The sequence below is a fragment of the Humulus lupulus genome, chromosome X (assembly GCF_963169125.1).
Source record: "Humulus lupulus chromosome X, drHumLupu1.1, whole genome shotgun sequence".
NCBI lineage: Eukaryota > Viridiplantae > Streptophyta > Magnoliopsida > Rosales > Cannabaceae > Humulus > Humulus lupulus.
The window spans coordinates 206,331,911-206,349,739 of NC_084802.1; the positions used below are offsets into that span (position 1 = coordinate 206,331,911).

The 17,829-nt window shown below is 31.2% G+C and overlaps 2 protein-coding genes and 1 long non-coding RNA gene across 3 annotated transcripts; 1 reads left to right on the forward strand and 2 right to left on the reverse strand.

Moving 5' to 3' along the window:
• Positions 1–398: 398 nt before the first annotated feature.
• Positions 399–8,696, forward strand: LOC133803174 (aromatic aminotransferase ISS1-like). Its single transcript, XM_062241141.1, has 9 exons — positions 399–589; positions 738–785; positions 865–993; positions 1,169–1,228; positions 1,351–1,507; positions 1,630–1,736; positions 2,184–2,242; positions 7,742–7,850; positions 7,941–8,696. The coding sequence occupies exons 1-9, from the start codon at positions 530–532 to the stop codon at positions 8,406–8,408; spliced, it is 1,197 nt and encodes a 398-aa protein (XP_062097125.1). The 5' UTR covers positions 399–529; the 3' UTR covers positions 8,409–8,696.
• LOC133803176 (uncharacterized) lies at positions 7,850–8,352 on the reverse strand. The gene is made up of 2 exons (XR_009877814.1): positions 8,175–8,352; positions 7,850–8,055 (listed from the first exon to the last, which is right to left on the reverse strand). It is a non-coding gene; the product is annotated as an uncharacterized LOC133803176 (long non-coding RNA).
• LOC133803175 (photosynthetic NDH subunit of subcomplex B 3, chloroplastic) lies at positions 8,454–11,499 on the reverse strand. Its single transcript, XM_062241142.1, has 6 exons — positions 11,211–11,499; positions 10,912–11,025; positions 9,302–9,355; positions 9,076–9,138; positions 8,845–8,907; positions 8,454–8,738 (listed from the first exon to the last, which is right to left on the reverse strand). The coding sequence occupies exons 1-6, from the start codon at positions 11,394–11,396 to the stop codon at positions 8,703–8,705; spliced, it is 516 nt and encodes a 171-aa protein (XP_062097126.1). The 5' UTR covers positions 11,397–11,499; the 3' UTR covers positions 8,454–8,702.
• Between the last annotated feature and the right edge of the window lie 6,330 nt (positions 11,500–17,829).

Below are 17,829 nucleotides of genomic sequence, written 5' to 3' on the forward strand. Positions count from 1 at the left end.
TATGACAACTTGGACAAGCATCCTAGTACCTACATGTGAAAATAATTTAAAATGAGAAATTTTATATTGTATGTTTAATATTGAGTGTTAATTAAAATATATACTAGGTAAATTAAAAATTTTAAAATAATGTTATTTTTTTACATTTTACTAAAAATATATATAAAAAAAAAGAATACTTTTGACAGAGTAATAAAAAGTATCATTATTTTAAAATATTTAATATTATTTTAAAATATTTAATATAATTATTGTATTTTTTAATTAGGACCCAGTATGCAATTAAATTTCAACATCTAATATAAGATTTAAGACTTGTTTGTGATATATATATATATATATATGGGCATAAGATTTCGAAGATATATTAGTCAATAAAGGTAAAGGACCTCTCTCTCTCTCTCTTATTCTTCTTTCCTTTTAGATTCTTGAGAACAGTGCATTGATTTGGACATTTGTGAATATCCAGATCAACTATTAAGCTTGCTCTCCTCCATTATTTTTTTTTTCTCATTTTCAAGTGGGTAAAATGGAATATGGGAACTTGGCCACTCGGGCTCTCAACACTGATCTTCCAATCATGGTTAAGGTAATTTAACACTCTCTTTTTTTTTCTTTTTCTTTTCTTTTTCCCTAAAGGATTTCATTCACGGTTAATTATATGTTCCTTGAATAATAATGAATGTATTTATTTAACCCAAGGACTAGTTTAAGAGTTTTAGTACTGTTGTTTGCAGATACTTGAGTTGACCAATAGTGTTGAAGATCCAATGCCTCTAGCTAAGGTTTGATTCCCAGTTCTCTTATGAATAAATACTATGTAGATTCCTATCTACAGTGATTTTTCTTTTCTGGGATATACAGGGAACAGTGCACTGGCAACCACCAGAAGAGGCTTTGGAAAAGGTTAAACACATAGCATTGGAGCCATCAACCAGTAGGTATGGAGCTCATGAAGGCCTTCCACAGCTCAAGGAAGCATTAACCAGAAAGGTACAAATTACCTATTTTCCAAACTATTATAATAATAATAACTCCAAATATACTCTATTTTCCTACATTTAGAGGGCCCTTGGAGATGCTCTAATAACATTAAAATGCTCTAGGAAAATACTTATGAGGAAATTATTATCTGATATCATTTCTGGTTTCGAAATTGGACATGCAGGTGCAAGAGAAGAATAAATTGTTGAAATCTTCAGTTATGGTTACATCAGGTTCAAATCAGGTACATTTTTTTTTTAATTTTTAATTTTGTAGTTATTATGTTTGTTACTCAAGTCTTTGGTCTTGTATACATAGATACAATTAAAGTGAGACTGAGATTTTATTCTTTGATGATGTGCACAGGGATTTCTAAACCTTGTGCTAACACTATGTGATGTAACAGACTCTGTAGTACTGTTTGCACCATACTTCTTCAATGCACACATGTCTTTCAATATGACAGGCATCACTAACATATTGATAGGTCCAAGTGATCCCAAAACACTTGATCCAGATGCAGGTTTGATACCTAATAATACTGTTATTGTTATAGAAAAAGATAGTAACAATAACAAGTTCCATTCTTATGATGAATTGTACACTAAATACTTTGTTTTGTTTTTGTGTTATTCTCTATTCTAGATTGGTTAGAGAGAACACTTTGTGAAACAAAACCTACACCAAAGCTTGTTTCTTTAGTAAATCCAGGAAACCCATCAGGGAAATGCATTTCAGAGCCTCTTCTAAAGGTTCGTTTTAAAGATTCACCACCGCCTGTAGATGTTTCTAGCACATCCATTTCTTTTCAAGTCTAAGAATACATGTCCATTAAAGTTTCAAGAAGCTTTTAGTAGTGATACAAGATCGTTCTAGTCTCTGGGCCAAGCCCATAATCAATTAATTGCTTTAGTTTTCTAGCCTGTTAAAGTCGGCCATTGCAACCGATTTTGAGAAGTATAAATAGGACCTTGGGTATTTTAAAAATATGAGTCTAAGTGAGTATTCAAAATAAAATGTTTAAGTATTTAGAGTGTGTTGTGGTTAAATATTATATTCAAATGTTAGTGTAATTACTTTTGTAATAATAAAGTAATTACGTTTTCACCTTTCTTCATACTAGTATATCATGCATCTATTCCTGCTAGATTTCAGTTATCTAATTTCTTTTTCATGTTTTATTTGTTTTCCTAAAATAGCGAATTTCAGATATTTGCCAAAGGGCTGGATCTTGGCTTGTAATTGATAATGCATACGAGTAAGTATCTTACACTCTTTCTTTTTTTTTTGCAATGGAGCATATAGGTTAATATGCTATATCTATATATTACTTTTCTATATCTATATCTCATCCTTTTAAACCATGTCCGTACACTAAAAGTTTCCACAGATGTTCAACACTAATTAAATAATAAATTTTTGTCCCAACTTAGACTAATGTACGTATGAAATTAATATGCTTGCTTAATACAAAAAATAATGTATTTTTCGGATCTTTTAAGTACATAATTTACCATATACATAAAATACGAAAAAAGTATTATTTTCGACTCACATCTTCAACATTTTTTCTCTCACTCAAAGATCTTTTTTTTTTCTTTCAATCGATGACAACAATGTCATTTTCAATTCATTTCGAGTCTTATTGGCATATAGGTTTAGCATATTTTTAAGAGGAAATTTTGTATAAATAAGATGAATAATAACGAATTTAAAATGTATAAGAAATTTAAAATTTTATTTTGTTATAATTTCAAATTAAATCAATATTATGTGATATATATAATTGATGTACGTATAATTTTATTAATATATTTATTATTATTATACATTTTGCATGATTTTTTTTTTATAAAAAATCTAAATTATGTATAAAGAAATTTATATTTTGTGCAAGAGTTATTTTGGCCGATTACCTTTTATTTTTAAAAAATTAACTTTTACACCTCATATTTTGTCAAAAAGTTAAAAATATGAATAGATAGATTAATTATTTGAACACTCTATTTTGATCGATTATCTATTTTGAACTTTTATATTTTAAAATTAACATTTGGACCATGTATGTATTCAAAATGTTCAAAATTCTTTATAAAAAAGCAAATTATATATATAATATGTTTTGGGTAAGAGTTCACACCATTTTGAACCTTCTGTTTTAGCCGATTACCCGATTGGACCATTTATTTTAAAAACATTAATTTTTGGACATCGTGTTTTGTCAAAACGTTCAAAATATGAATATATATCTCTTCTATATAATAAGTGTATAGATAACATAAATTCTTGGTTTTAACAGTTTTTTATTTTTTTAATATTAAATTTAAAAGAATATTCTTATATTTTGCGGTAGTTTGTAAACAATACTTAAACTTAAATAAAATAAATAATTAAAAAAATTAAAATATAATATTTTTGAGATATTTTACCATGATAATTATTTAAAAATAATAAATAAGTAAATAAATTAAAATATGATATTTTTGAGATATTTTACAATGATAATTATTTAAAAATAATAAATAATTAAAGAAATTAAAATAAGATTTTTTTTTAGATATTTTACAATGATAATTATTTAAAAATAATAAAATCATACGTTTTATAACTTAAATAAAATTTAATTCAATTTAAACTCGTTTATTATAATAATATCATATTAAACATATAATATAATCTACTGTCAATTAGCAACAAATTACTTTTTTAAAAAAACTAGCAAGAAACTTAAATTTAAAATCTACATATAGTATTTAATATTACATTAAACTATAATATATAATTTATTGTTGTCACTTCCAAATTAAAAAATTAGAACAAACATAAACTCAAATTTTTTTTTTTATTAAAACAGGATATTTATTTGAAATTTATATGATATTAATATAAATTTAATAAAAATAATTAATAAATTTTATAAATAAAATTACAGAATCGTGCATTGCACATTATTTGTATCTAGTATTTATATATGCATGCACGTTTCATTTTAATTATAATATTTTATAAAAAATATCTCATTTAAAAAAACACTTAAATATCTCACAATTAAATTAGTTAATTAATTTATCATTATATATATGTATATATATATATTTATATAGATAGATAGAAACTAAGATACAAGCAAATAGAGTTAATAATAATTAATTTATTATTATATATAGATAAATCTTTAGAAACTAAACTAAAATAAAATAAAATAAAAGAGAGTTAATTACTATTATTATTATATTTAAAAAAAAGTAAAATAAAAATATATTGTTTTTAGAAAAAGTTGAATAAAAATGAGAAAAACTAAGAAAATAGGTAGAATGATTTAGAACAATTTTAGGGTGCCTTTATATAAATAAATAGATTAATAATATTTAAAAAAATAAGAAAAGCTAAGAAAACAAATCATCGGGCTCTTCTTTATATAAAATATATTATATAAATATATAGATTTATAATATTAAAAAAAATAATATAATGTGAAGAGGAATTTTTTTTTATAATGATAGAAAATTATAATTTTTGTATAAACTTAGTAATTCTTTCATTTTTCTTAGATGTTATATATGTTTGTGTAATTCATTCGAAATTATATATATATACACATATATTAGATCATTACTTAAAACTGTCTCATAATCATTTTTTTTTTCAATTTGCTAATACTTTTTCTAATTCTTATATAAAAAATATGAGGAACTATATCATGATTTCGTTTTTTTTTTCTCTTTTATCTTATATGATTAGCACAAAAGATAAATCATAACACACAAAAAAAATCAATATTATACGGTCTTAATTTCCTTGAGTATCTTGAACTTATAAACATGTTAGAGTGTCTATTTTTTTTCCAAATGAACTCAATATCACCACACCATATAATCTTTTATATACTGCTTCAAAGATTGTGAACATGACTTTTTTTTTTTAAAAATGTAATAAAAAAAAAATATATATATATACATTTTTAATATATAAAAATATATTCTACAAAATTAAATATATAAATATAAATAATATGTTAAATATTAATATAAATTTGATAAACTAAAAAAAAATATAACTCTTGGATAATATTGAATTAAATCAATCATCATAAGAAAAAAAAAATATTAATATTTGGACAAATTACAAATTAAAGTCAATAAATGATTTATTTATAGCCTACAAGTTTAACCCCACAATGGTTTGTAAAACATGTGGAACTATATGGATTTTTTAAATTGTTAATTATTTCTTATGCTAAAAAAATAAATAGAAAAACAACAAATTATGAGAAAATAGATAAATCATATATTATTGATTCTAGGAAGCTACATCACCTCCATATAGCTGTCATTTATATAGATAAGTTTAACCCCACAATTGTTGGTAAATCATGTGAGATTATAAAGATTTTTTAAATTGTTAATTATTTCTTTTGTTAAATAAAAAAAATAGAAAAACAACAAATTATAAAAAAAAAAAAAAATAATATATTATTAATTATAGGAAGCCACACATTACTTCCATATAACTCTCATTTATATAGATAGATTGATAGATATATAGATTCATGAATCTTGTTTAGAAAAATAATAAATATTTAATTATTAAATTAATAAGAGCATTCCCAATAGTTATTATAAAATAAAATTTTTAGAACACATACAGAAATAGTCTTAAAAGATGACTCCATTTGATTTTGTATTTTACAAATATTTTATATTTTACTATCGTATTCTTTCTACATTTACATAATATTATTCATGTAATTTTTTTAATTGTTAGAGAATATATATTTCAATGGCATATATAGAAACCAGAAAATAGGATTAATTAAAATAAAGTTACAAATTTAATGCACAAAATACAAGTAAAATACATATATGAAGAAGTAGAAGAGAAGGAGATTACTAACTCAAGATAATAACGATACAAATAAAATAAGAACAAAGAAGAACAAGAGAATGAAATAAGAATAATAAGAATTATGAAGAACACTCTAACACTCACACCACCTCAAGTGAAGAGTAGTGTGAATCACTAGACTTGAACAATGTTTGAAACCTTTGTCCAAAACCTTATTTTCTCCTATTTTCTGAGGACTAAGAGACTCTCAAATTTATAAATAACTTTGGAGTTATCAAGATTTTTGTTTTTCAGCTAAGTGCTAAAATGGATGAAAAAATTATATTCACAATTGACCAAATTGTCTCTATTTATAGAGTTTTGAGACACCATATGAATTTTAAATTCTAGCAACCCTTTGACTGTTACCAATGTTTAATTGGGTGTTTATGGAATTAAAATAAAGATTTAGAAGTTACTTAAGTTGTTCAATTTGATCAAAGAGCAAAATAGGAGTATTTGGCTGTCAGCCTGTGGCGTGGAGGCTGTAATAATGTCTCAATTTTGCACCTTTTCTCAAAACGCCCTAATATCTTTCACACATGATTTTGTAACCTCCATACATCTAATAGAAGTTAAAAACATATATTCAACACCATATCACATTATGGCTTTATGAAATTCAATATTTGAAATGTGTAACTCTTCTACACATTATTGGGTGATTTTTTGGAAGTTACAAATTAGTAACTAATTTTGTAACTCCAAAAATATATTACACAATAGAACATACACACTTGTTTAATTTTTGTAACTCTCAATATTATGTGACAAACACACATTATTTAATCTAAACATTATATTATATAAAATAATATAACATTAATTGATTTTTATTTCCTTCTTGTCCTCAAATAAATTTTCCAACCAAAAAAGAAAAGGAAAAGAAATGAATAATTTTTTTTAAAACTAATATTTAAATGATATGAAAAAAAATCTTATATATGGTGTATTGTATAAGTTTACTATGTAATTTTTTTTTTAAAAAAAAAAAAGTGAAATTTGATGATGTATTTTAAAGAATAGGAAAATTTGCGGCGAAGATTATTAAGTAGTCTGAAAAGTTGTATTTAAGTCACTAAGTAGCTTTTTTGGCGGCAATAGTTAATAAGTAGACTAAAATGTTATACTTAAACCATTAAATATATTTTTTGGTGGCAAAAGTTAGTAAGTAATTTAAAATATTACACTTAAGTCACTAAGTAGTTTTTTAGTTGCAAAAATCATAATTTATACTAATTTTATCTCAATTTTAATTAATTAATAAAAAAATAAAAATATATAATTCTAACATTGAAAAGTTATTTGAAATTTATTTTATAAATAAAAAAAATCAAAAGTTATAATATGAAAAATTATTTAATTTTAAATAAACTAAGTTTTGATTCAATTGTATTATTTTCTAAAATTTAATTTAACTAATATTGAATAATATTATTTTTAAAAGAGATTTCATTTATTATATTAATTTTATGAATATATATTTTTAGACATTTGTTGATTAATTAAAATTAAGATAAAATTTGTGTAAAATGTGACTTTTGCAACAAAAACAACTACTTAGTGACTTAAATGCAACATTTTAGACTAGTTAATGATTTTTGTTGCCTAAAAAACTACTTAATACCTTATCTGCAATATTTCAGACAACTTCTTAACTTTTGCCACAAAAAAAACTAATTAGTAATTTAAGTGCAATCTTTTGAATTATTTAATGAGTTTTGCCGCAAATTTTTCTAAATAATATGATAAAGAAGCTATGTACGATTTATCAATATATTTTTTTCTTAGTCTCAATAAAATTAAACTACAAAGGTTTTTAGTGATGGTTTTACTTAACTATTTTACTCGGCTGAATCGCCTATTTTTTCAGGCACTTCGTGTATGATGGTCTAAAGCACTGTTGTCTAGAGGGGAATCATATTATCAATCTATTTTCTTTCTCAAAAGCATATGGAATGATGGGATGGCGAGTTGGATATGTACACAATTGGTTTTTTATTCTATTATTAGTCCATTTTATTTTTACTTATCTTGTAAATATCATATAAATTTTACTTGATTCTTTTCAGATAGCTTACCCGTCTGAGGCAAAGGCTCTAAGAACTCAGCTTCTCAAGGTTCAGGACAATGTAGCCATCTGTGCTCCGATAATATCGCAGTATCTAGCACTCTACTGCTTAGAAGCTGGGGATGAATGGATCAAAAACAATGTTAAAAGCCTTGGCAAAAACAAAGAACTACTTATTGAGGCTCTTACACCACTAGGAAAAGATGCAGTGACAGGAGGTGAAGGAGCTATATACCTATGGGCCAGGCTCCCTGAAAAGTACTTGAACGACGATTTTGAAGTTGTTTGCTGGCTCGCTCATAGACATAGTGTGGTGGTTCTCCCTGGAAGCGCTTGTGGCGTGTCTGGATGCATCCGGATCACGTTTGGAGCGGTAACTCTAGAGAGTTGTCATGTTGCTGCAAAGAGGCTCAGGAAAGGCTTGGAAGAACTTGTTACATATGGTATGGTGGAGGAAGCGAGAAAGTAAGGATATTGTTGAACAAGGTGTTGGGTGTTATAATGCAACTTTCAATGAGAGCATAACAGCAAGCAAATGTATTATTCTTTCTGATCCTCACAGCTAAGTAACTTCCAAGTTACAGTTACTTGAAATTCTTACAATTGTACTTAAATGACATTATAAATCTAGTTCTATGTTCTAGAATGTAGAAAGACGAAGAAGTGGCCAGTGGCATATGTGAGCAAGCATCAGAGCTCTGTGTCATGGTTTTTTTTCTATTTTTTCAATAAAATGAATTGATTAAAAACATGGTAATCTCATTCACTTCTTCCACTGGGGTATCCTCTGAACCACAACCTGTTGGCAACAGCCATGGAGTAAAGAATAAAACAATTAAATATAGAACAAATTCCTTGATTTTTTTAGTTGATCAATCCACAAAGAACATAACATTTCTGTATACCTTTCCAGAATTCTCTTTATTTCCCACAATAGTTTGACAAGCAAGCCGCCACGATTCGGGTTTCTGTGTAATATTAACCAACGTCAAAATGGATGACCAATTTTAAGTGCTAAATTTCAATTAAGGGAAAAAAAGAAAAGAACAGGGAATGTCCCATATTTGTTTACTTACTCTACACCATTTTAATTACAATTTTCAGAAGAAATATGTAAATTGGTTGATTAAGCTTACCTTTTTCAAATATTTGAGTTCAGTGTTGGTTCTTTCATTTAAAAGATCCTTCCCATCAATAATCTGCATCAACAGACAGGAAAGATAGTCAAGTAATAATGATTTGGCCACTACTTAGTTTTACACCTTCCAACTTTTGAAAACTAAAGTTGTAACATGTTTCAGAGTAAAACTAAATAAATAATAAATAAAAATAAGAGAAAGTCATAAGCACAATTACTCTTACCTCTACTATACAAGTTCCACAGCTTCCACCACCACCACAGTTCATCACTTTCCCCTGTTAAAGATGGTAATGCTCTTTAAAAGCAAACAATTTATGTTTCACTATTTGCAACGTGGTGTTCCACTTTACTAGCACTAGATGTAAAGTGTAAGCCATTAAAAAATAATGTACATATACGTATAATTTGATTCAAATTTAAATGAAGTTTTAGAAAGATATCCATTATTTTATACACAATGATGATGAGTATGCCTTTTTCTTGAATTTAGGAATAACAGTTAATGGTTACCATGGAAGTGAAATATGTGCTCTCCAACTATTGCCCTATAAAGACCTCTTTTACTACATTTACAGCCTAGCAAGCAAACTTTTATGTCTCATTTTGGCTCTAAAGTTTAAATGTCTCAAACTTAGCTATGGTTGTCAATAGGTAAGTACGAGCATGATATGTCTATCCTGCTAAAAAGATATATTTACACTTCTCCTTTACCCTAAAGAAAAGTATAATATATCCTCATAAATGCTAAGTAAAAAAACGTTTATATTCATCACAATTAAATATAAAATTAATCACCTAAATAACAATCACAGACTAAAATAACCATGTATATTTCCCTCTTTTCATATAAATAAATTTATATATTATTGCTTACAAGTAAATATTTTTATCTATATATAAAGCTGCATAATTTTAGTAATAGATGCAAATATTCATGTATTCTTACCCTATTATAAAACAGAATAGAACACTACTTAGCCCTCAATGATATTAGGTTAAGGTTTTCTTATCAATATTTTTACACAATTCAATTTTGAATCATGTGTTCAAACTAACAAAAGATAAGTACTTTGGATGCTAGTATGCGACAATTGAAAGATAAGAAAATATACTGAGACCCCAAAAAAAAGAGGTTCTTGGGTGTCAAGTTTGTTACATTTTGATTATGTACAAAATGAGTTGGGACTATATTTCACAAGCCAAAACAATAAAACCTCCAATTAAAACACAAAAGTGACATTATTAATCTTCCATTTCTCTCCTCCTTGCGATTCACTCTTAAAATTGGTCCAAAAAAAAAAAGAAAAAGAAGAAGACAAATTTGTTTTATTCACTAATATATATTAGATTCATAATTTACCCCGAAAAAATTGTTAGCAACGAAAACATATAATTATATAAATATACCAAAAGATTAAAAATAAGTAATAATAAAAACACACTAAGATATACACTTACCATTCATTCTCTTTATTACGAATTTACTATATATATAATTTTAAGTATTTGAAAATACTATTAACAAAAATTAATTATAAATTAACAATACATTATATGAAGGTATAACTTTTATTTTGTTAGTAGAATTTTTTTTTTTAAATAATTTTTTTGTAAAATGATATTCCATAAACATCTAAACACATTCACTGTCTAGAAAATCATTTTACAAAGCTAAAAAAAAAATCTATTTTCTGTTATTAATTATTCTATAAATAATTGGAAAAAATTTAATAATTCACGTAAATAAACAATGGTTAATGTATGTGATGTGATTAGATGCGTGAGGCAGAGGCCACGTGGATGCGAAGTGGTGATGTGGTGAAATACTTACATACGTGGCGTAAAGTTCAATCTTGTTATCTGCCATTATGTTCCTCAGCAATTTCTCTCCACTAATCGCTTTGGCCCTCTCTACCGGATACGACCCGTCGTTTCCTGGCTTCGGCTGCCCCCTCACCGTAACACAATCCAACACCACAACCATCATCAGTCTCAATTTTTCATCCCAAACCCAAACCCAAACCCAAACAAACATTGCTACCAATTTCTTTTTCTTTCTCTTTTTTGAATTACGTTATTAATCCATTCATGGTCGTCAACGAAATTAATGCTTAATGTACTACTACTCACCCCTATGAATTCGAGTTCGATTTCGGGCTGGGAAGGAATCGTATCCACTGACGCGGCGGCAAAGGAAATCGAGATGGGCTTCTTACTCGCCGGAGGGAACCTGACGGAGTTTGAGCGAATTCCGGCGCCGTCTGTGAGTTCCGGCGGTCGGAGAGTTATGGCGGTGGTCAAATTTAGGGAAACCATTATTCTTATTTGTAATTGTAGGGAGAGGAGAGTCAACCTGTTGGTGTGTTGTGTGTTTCTCTCCTTGTTGCTCTTTGAATAAGTTTTATGTGATTCACTTGGGATGATGACTATTTATGACTTATGACACCTATTATCACGTTCGTAGAATGTAAGTGAGAATAATGGTAAATAATTGATAAGTAGTATTAGTTGTTAATGTACATATCAGTGGTATGTAATTATTGTTAGGCTTGGTCATTACCTAGTGTCCAGGTGTCCATTTACCATTGAGTATAAAGCTCAAATTATGTAACTGTAAATGGTTGAGCTGCATATTCAATATACATTTTTCTTCTACAACAAACCCTCTATTTTCTCTCTACTTTACATGGTACCAGAGCCATGGCTCATATTCATGAATCTTCCCAGGTCTCAACTAGTCGGAATGAGGGAAACCAAAACACCTCCGACCAAAACATCTCCGACAGTGATGTAGCTCCAAACACTCACATTAATCCCACCCTCCCCTCCCTGAATCAAACATTTTCTGTGAAATTAGATGAGAACAATTACCTCATCTGGAAGAATCAACTCCTCAATGTAGTTATGGCTCACGGTCTTGATGATTTCCTTGATGGAACTCGTCCATGTCCCCCAAAATTTCTTCCCGTCGATTCAACTACCATCAATCCCTCCTATATCTCTTGGAATCGATACAATCGATTGCTTATGTCCTGGTTCTATTCCTCCTTGTCTGAGGCAATGCTTGGCGAAATAGTGACTTTCCAGACGGCTCAAGCAATCTGGGAAGCTCTGGAAGAGATCTACTCCTCCTCTTCCATGGCGCGAATTACAGAGATTCGTGGAAAACTCCAAACCATCAAGAAAGCAGGGCTTACGGCTACTCAGTACATTCAACGTCTCAAGGGATATTGCAATCGTCTTGCTGCTATTGGAGAAACTGTATTGTCCAAAGATCAACTCGTCTACTTCCTTGGCGGTTTGGGTCCTGAATATGATGCTTATGTTACAGGTATCCTTAATCGAGCTGATAAACCTTCTATGGAAACTCTGTATAGCCTACTCCTGAGTTTTGATTATCGGATGGAAAGACATGCCAGTGAAGACATGCCAGTGAAGACATTCAGAGCTCCCTTCAAGCTCATCTATCTCAGCTACATACTGGGAAGAAATTTTCCAAACACCAATACCCCAACCCACACAACAACCAGTCCAAACCCTTTCCCAATCAGTTTCCTCCTTCACAAAACCATTTCTCTTCATCAAACCAACCCATGAACTCTCTTCTTGGAGTCTTGGGATCTCGCCCATCATCTCATGCTCAATCCTTCTCACCACATGCCTCTAAATCCTCTCAACCTCGCCCCTCTTGTCAGATTTGTGGCAAAGTTGGTCATACTGCCAACATTTGTTACCATCGTACCAACCTTGCATACGTTCCTCAAACTCCTTGCAATTTTAATACCATGATCCAATCACCTCAACAACCTTCCCAGCTGCCCGTCTCTGGCGTCACTGGTACTGATAGTTCCTCTGCTCCTTCCCCTGCCAACTGGTTCATGGATTCGGGTGCTACTCATCATTTCACTCTGGATTTTAAACTGATGGATTGTGCCTCTCCTTATCACGGGTCCGAGCAGGTTCAGGTTGGTGATGGTAAGTCTCTCTTTATTTCTCATATTGGTCATGTTACTTTACCATCTAAATTCCTTCCCTTATCCCTTAACTATGTTTACCACACTCCTACTCTCACCAATAATCTTATTAGCGTTTCTAAACTATGTCGAGACAACAATGTTCTTATTGAGTTTCATTCCAACCATTTCTATGTTAAGGATCAGGTCACCAAGAGAATCCTTCTCACGGGGGTGCTTGATCGAGGTCTCTACAAAGTCAGTTCCACTTCCATTCCCACCTTTCGTCCCTCTCGTGTTCAAGCTCATCTCACTCGTGCTCAAGCGTCTTCGTTATGGCACATTCGCCTCGGTCATTGTTGCAGATTTTCCTAAGTGTGTTCAAGTGTACACAATCGTTGAACAAGTAATATAATGAAAGTAATTTTTATCGTCTCCTCAAGGATTGCCAAGCAAATATTGTAAAAATCATCATCAAACAATTTGGGGTACAATTAACTATCCCTTTTTTTTTATGACTTAATCAATTAAACTAAAGAACAAAAAGAACTAAACAAGAGAATTAATTTAGGCGTTCAACAATAAAGCTGGAAAGTGACAAATTGTGATTACTATGATGATAAAAGTTAGGCATATCAAATCCCCCTAATTTGTAGTTTTGCCCCTAATGTTGCAACAAAGTTCATAGCAAAGTCCTCTTGTAACTAGGATTTCCAATTTAATGCACATGCCATTTTTCCAAATGCTCATGTTAAAATTCCATCAATTAGATTCACATATTCCTATGCTAAATTTAATTTCAAGAACATAATTCCCAGCATTAATCCTTCCAGTTTGCAAGGTGAATAAAATATTCCTAAGTTATTCACTAATCAATACAAAAGTATAAACATGCATCAATCAAGCATTTCCACTAATTTTTACCCTTCCGGAATTAAAACTAGCTTGTATCTCACATAAGTTGATCATTCTCAAGCAAGAGATTTGCACAATAAAAATAGCTCAATTGAACAAGAGAAAATTTTCATAAAAGAGTCAACAATTTGGGGGAAATTGCAAATTAAGGTTCATCAATATCCCTAACACAAATAATTTAAGTCATAGTAAAAATACCCAAGTCACCACAATAAAGATTAAGCATTATCTCAAGAGTTCAAGGAAGAAAGAAAAAGAAAATAAAATTATATGAAAGTTGAGTTTAGAAAAACAAGCCAAATTGATAGAGATAATATCTTCTTGTCTTCTAACTCTTAATCCTCTTCTTCTTCTAGCTTCCTTCTCCTTCCTCTTCTCTTCTTGATGATTCAGCTCAAAGAAATTCATAGAAGACCCCTTCAATGGAGCTTGGGCGGCTGGTTCTCTTCCTTTTTCTCTATTTTCTTGGGTGAAGAAGATAATCTCTTTTTGGGCTCACAAAGGGTATAAACCCTCTCCTTCTCTCTCTACATGTGGGGGACAACATTCTGTTCCTTTTCAGAATTTTGCAGCTCCTTTCCACCTCATCTAAGTACATGCCAAGTGTGCAGACTTTATGTTGCTGACTGTCCACACTTTGCTGCAGCAAAGTTGACTGATGTTGCAACAATTGCCAGAATTTCAGCTCTAATATGATTTCCTTACACATGCTTCACTAAGCTTTCCAAGCACCCTCTTGCTATGCCTTCAAAATAGATACCACCTTTTTAGAACATAATTCCATTATTTTCCACAAGAGTTATCATTAATTAAAACAAATTACACAAACAAAGTTAAAAGACAAAGTGACTAAAACCACACAATATCAGCACAAACACTCTATTTCACCTAACTTTTTAAGTCCAAAAACTCAATTAATAACTCTAAAATATAGAGTTATCAGTCATCCCTCGTCTAGAGTTCTTTCCAAAGTTTTTTCAGATTGTAATTTTCAAAACAATGTTTCTTCTTAGTTTGATTTTTGTAATGCTTGTCAAATGGCCAAGTCTCATAGACTGCCCTTCTCTTTATTTGACTCTAGAGCAACTGCTCCTTTTGAATTAATTCATAGTGATGTTTGGGGTCCTGCCCCTGAATTGTCAATTACTGGTGCTCGCTTTTTTGTGTTGTTTATTGATGATTTCAGTCGTTTTACCTGGCTTTATCACTTGCACTCTAAATCTGAACTTTTCTCTACCTTTCTTAAATTTCAAAAAATGGTTGAAGGACAATTTGACACTAAAATAAAACGTTTTCAAAGCGACTGGGGGGGGGGGGGGGGGTGAATTCCATGTTTTTAAATGCCATTTTGAATCTTTAGGATTGGTTCATCATCTCTGTTGCCCTCACACTGCTGAGCAAAATGGTAGAGTTGAAAGAAAAAATCGTCATGTAGTAGAAGTTGGCCTCTCTCTACTTGCTCATTCTTCTATGCCCTTGACTTATTGGCCTTATGCTTTTTCTGCTGCAACATTCCTTATTAACCGTCTCCCCACCCCTGTGCTTGAGAATCATAGTCCATATTTCACTTTGTATCACAAACTTCCTGATTACAATAGTTTATGTGTCTTTGGCTGCTCTTGCTTCCCTTATTTACGACCTTATAACACTCATAAACTCCATTTCCGCTCTCACAAATGTGTGTTCCTAGGCTATAACTCCCAACACAAAGGATACCTTTGCCTATATCCGCCCTCAGGTCATCTATATGTCTCTCGACATGTTATTTTTAATTAGCACTCTTTCCCTTTCTCCTCTCTTCCTTCTTCTTCTTCTTCTTCTTCCTCCTCCTCTCCTTCATTTTCCCCTTCCTTTCATTTTTTATCTCCCATTGTTGCCTCTCTTCCTAATCCTTCTCCTTCCTCACCATCTCCCATTTTTCCTTCCGTTACTTTACCCTCTATTCAGTCTCCAAACTTCTCCCCCTCTTCCTCCGCCCTTCCTTCTCCTTCTCCTCCTACTCCCTCTCCCTTTTCTCCCTCCTCTTCTTCCACCACTCCTTTGGTGGTTGAGCATCATGAACAATGTGAGAACACCATTGCACCACCTTGTAATGCTCATCCTATGATAACACGGGCCAAGGCTGGTGTTCACAAACCAAGGGTTTTAATTAGCACCATTACTGATGCATTTTTTGAGCCCTCTACTTATAAACAGACAACCAAGTTCTCTCATTGGAATCAAGCAATGCTCACTGAGTTTCAAGCTCTTATGGCCAACAAAACTTGGCATCTTGTACCTCCTCCTTCTCATAGCAAAATAATTGGTTGTAAGTGGGTCTTCCGTGTTAAGCTCAAAGCTGATGGGACTATTGACAGATACAAAGCCCGCTTGGTGGCTAAGGGCTATCATCAAACCAAAGGGATTGACTATTTTGAAACCTTTAGTCCTGTTGTTAAACCGGCTACCATCCGCACTGTATTAACTCTTGCCATATCTGAAGGATGGTCCATTAAACAGCTTGATGTGCAAAATGCCTTCCTTCATGGGAATCTTACTGAAACTGTGTATATGGCCCAACCAGATGGTTTTTAGAACTCCGACTTTCCTGATTATGTTTGCTACCTTGACAAAGCTTTATATGGATTAAAACAATCCCCACGTGCTTGGTACAACAAACTTAGCTCATTTCTCTTATCTTGGGGTTTTGTTAATTCTTTTGCAGACTCTTCTATGTTCACCTTTCAAGCTCCATCAGTTTTCTTGGTTGTTTTGGTCTATGTAGACAATATTATACTCACTGGTAGTAGCTCCTCTGCCATGCCTTCTCTTCTTGCCACTTTGAAGACTGAATTTGCCATTACAGACTTGGGACAATTCCATTATTTCTTGGGCATACAAGTTCATCGTACTTCCACTGGTCTTCATCTCTCACAAAGCACCCGTGAGCCAAAAGACTAAGCAAGAAAACACACTAACATATTCAGATAGTCAACAGATTATAACATCACGCTTGACAGTAATAACTGAAACCAAGCATACGCACTGTACCAGTAAGTGACCATAGGGTCACACGGTTGCGTGCCGCACTCCCATTCATTCATATGGCATCCGAGCCAATTAAGTGCATGATGCACTCCCAGGGTGGCGTAGCCATAATGGCCTGCGCTCAGCGCACATAATACCAATCACGACTGATAAGCCGAGCCTTGAAAACCCTCGACTCATAAGTCGAGCCTGGTGAACCCTCGACTTATAAGATGGTCTTGTAGTCCCTTGACTTATAAGCCGCTCTTGTAATCCCTCAACTTATAAGCTGACCTGGTAAATCCTCGACTTATACTCGAATTATAAGCCAACCTTGTAAATCCTCGACTTATAAGCGGGGCTTGTAATTCCTTGACTTATAATCCAACCTCGTAAATCCTCGACTTATAAGCTGACCTCATAAATCCTCGACTTATAAGCTGGACCTTGTAATTCCTCGACTTATAAGTCAAGCCTCATGAACCCCTTGACTCATAAGTCAAGCCCTTTTAGTCGCTCGGCTTATAAGCTGAGTGTAATGCCCCAGGAATTCCTATTATGGTTTAATGGCTGGATTAGTAGGCCTAGAGGGCGATAACTGTTTAATTATGTCATTAAATGAATTTATGCATGTTTATGAGAATTATATTATAATATGATGTTAAATGCATGCATGTGGGTCCACGTTTGTTTACAGGAGTGTTTTGGTAATTTGGCCCGTTGAGGGCATAATTGTATATTTGTTTGCATGTCAATGATATATTGTGGGGCCACATTATAATGTGGATTGGTTCAAGTTATTCGGCATGAGACGATCTTTAAATAAAATTTATCGGTTTGGTCATAACAGGCTTAAGCTTGGGGCTCGGGGTTAG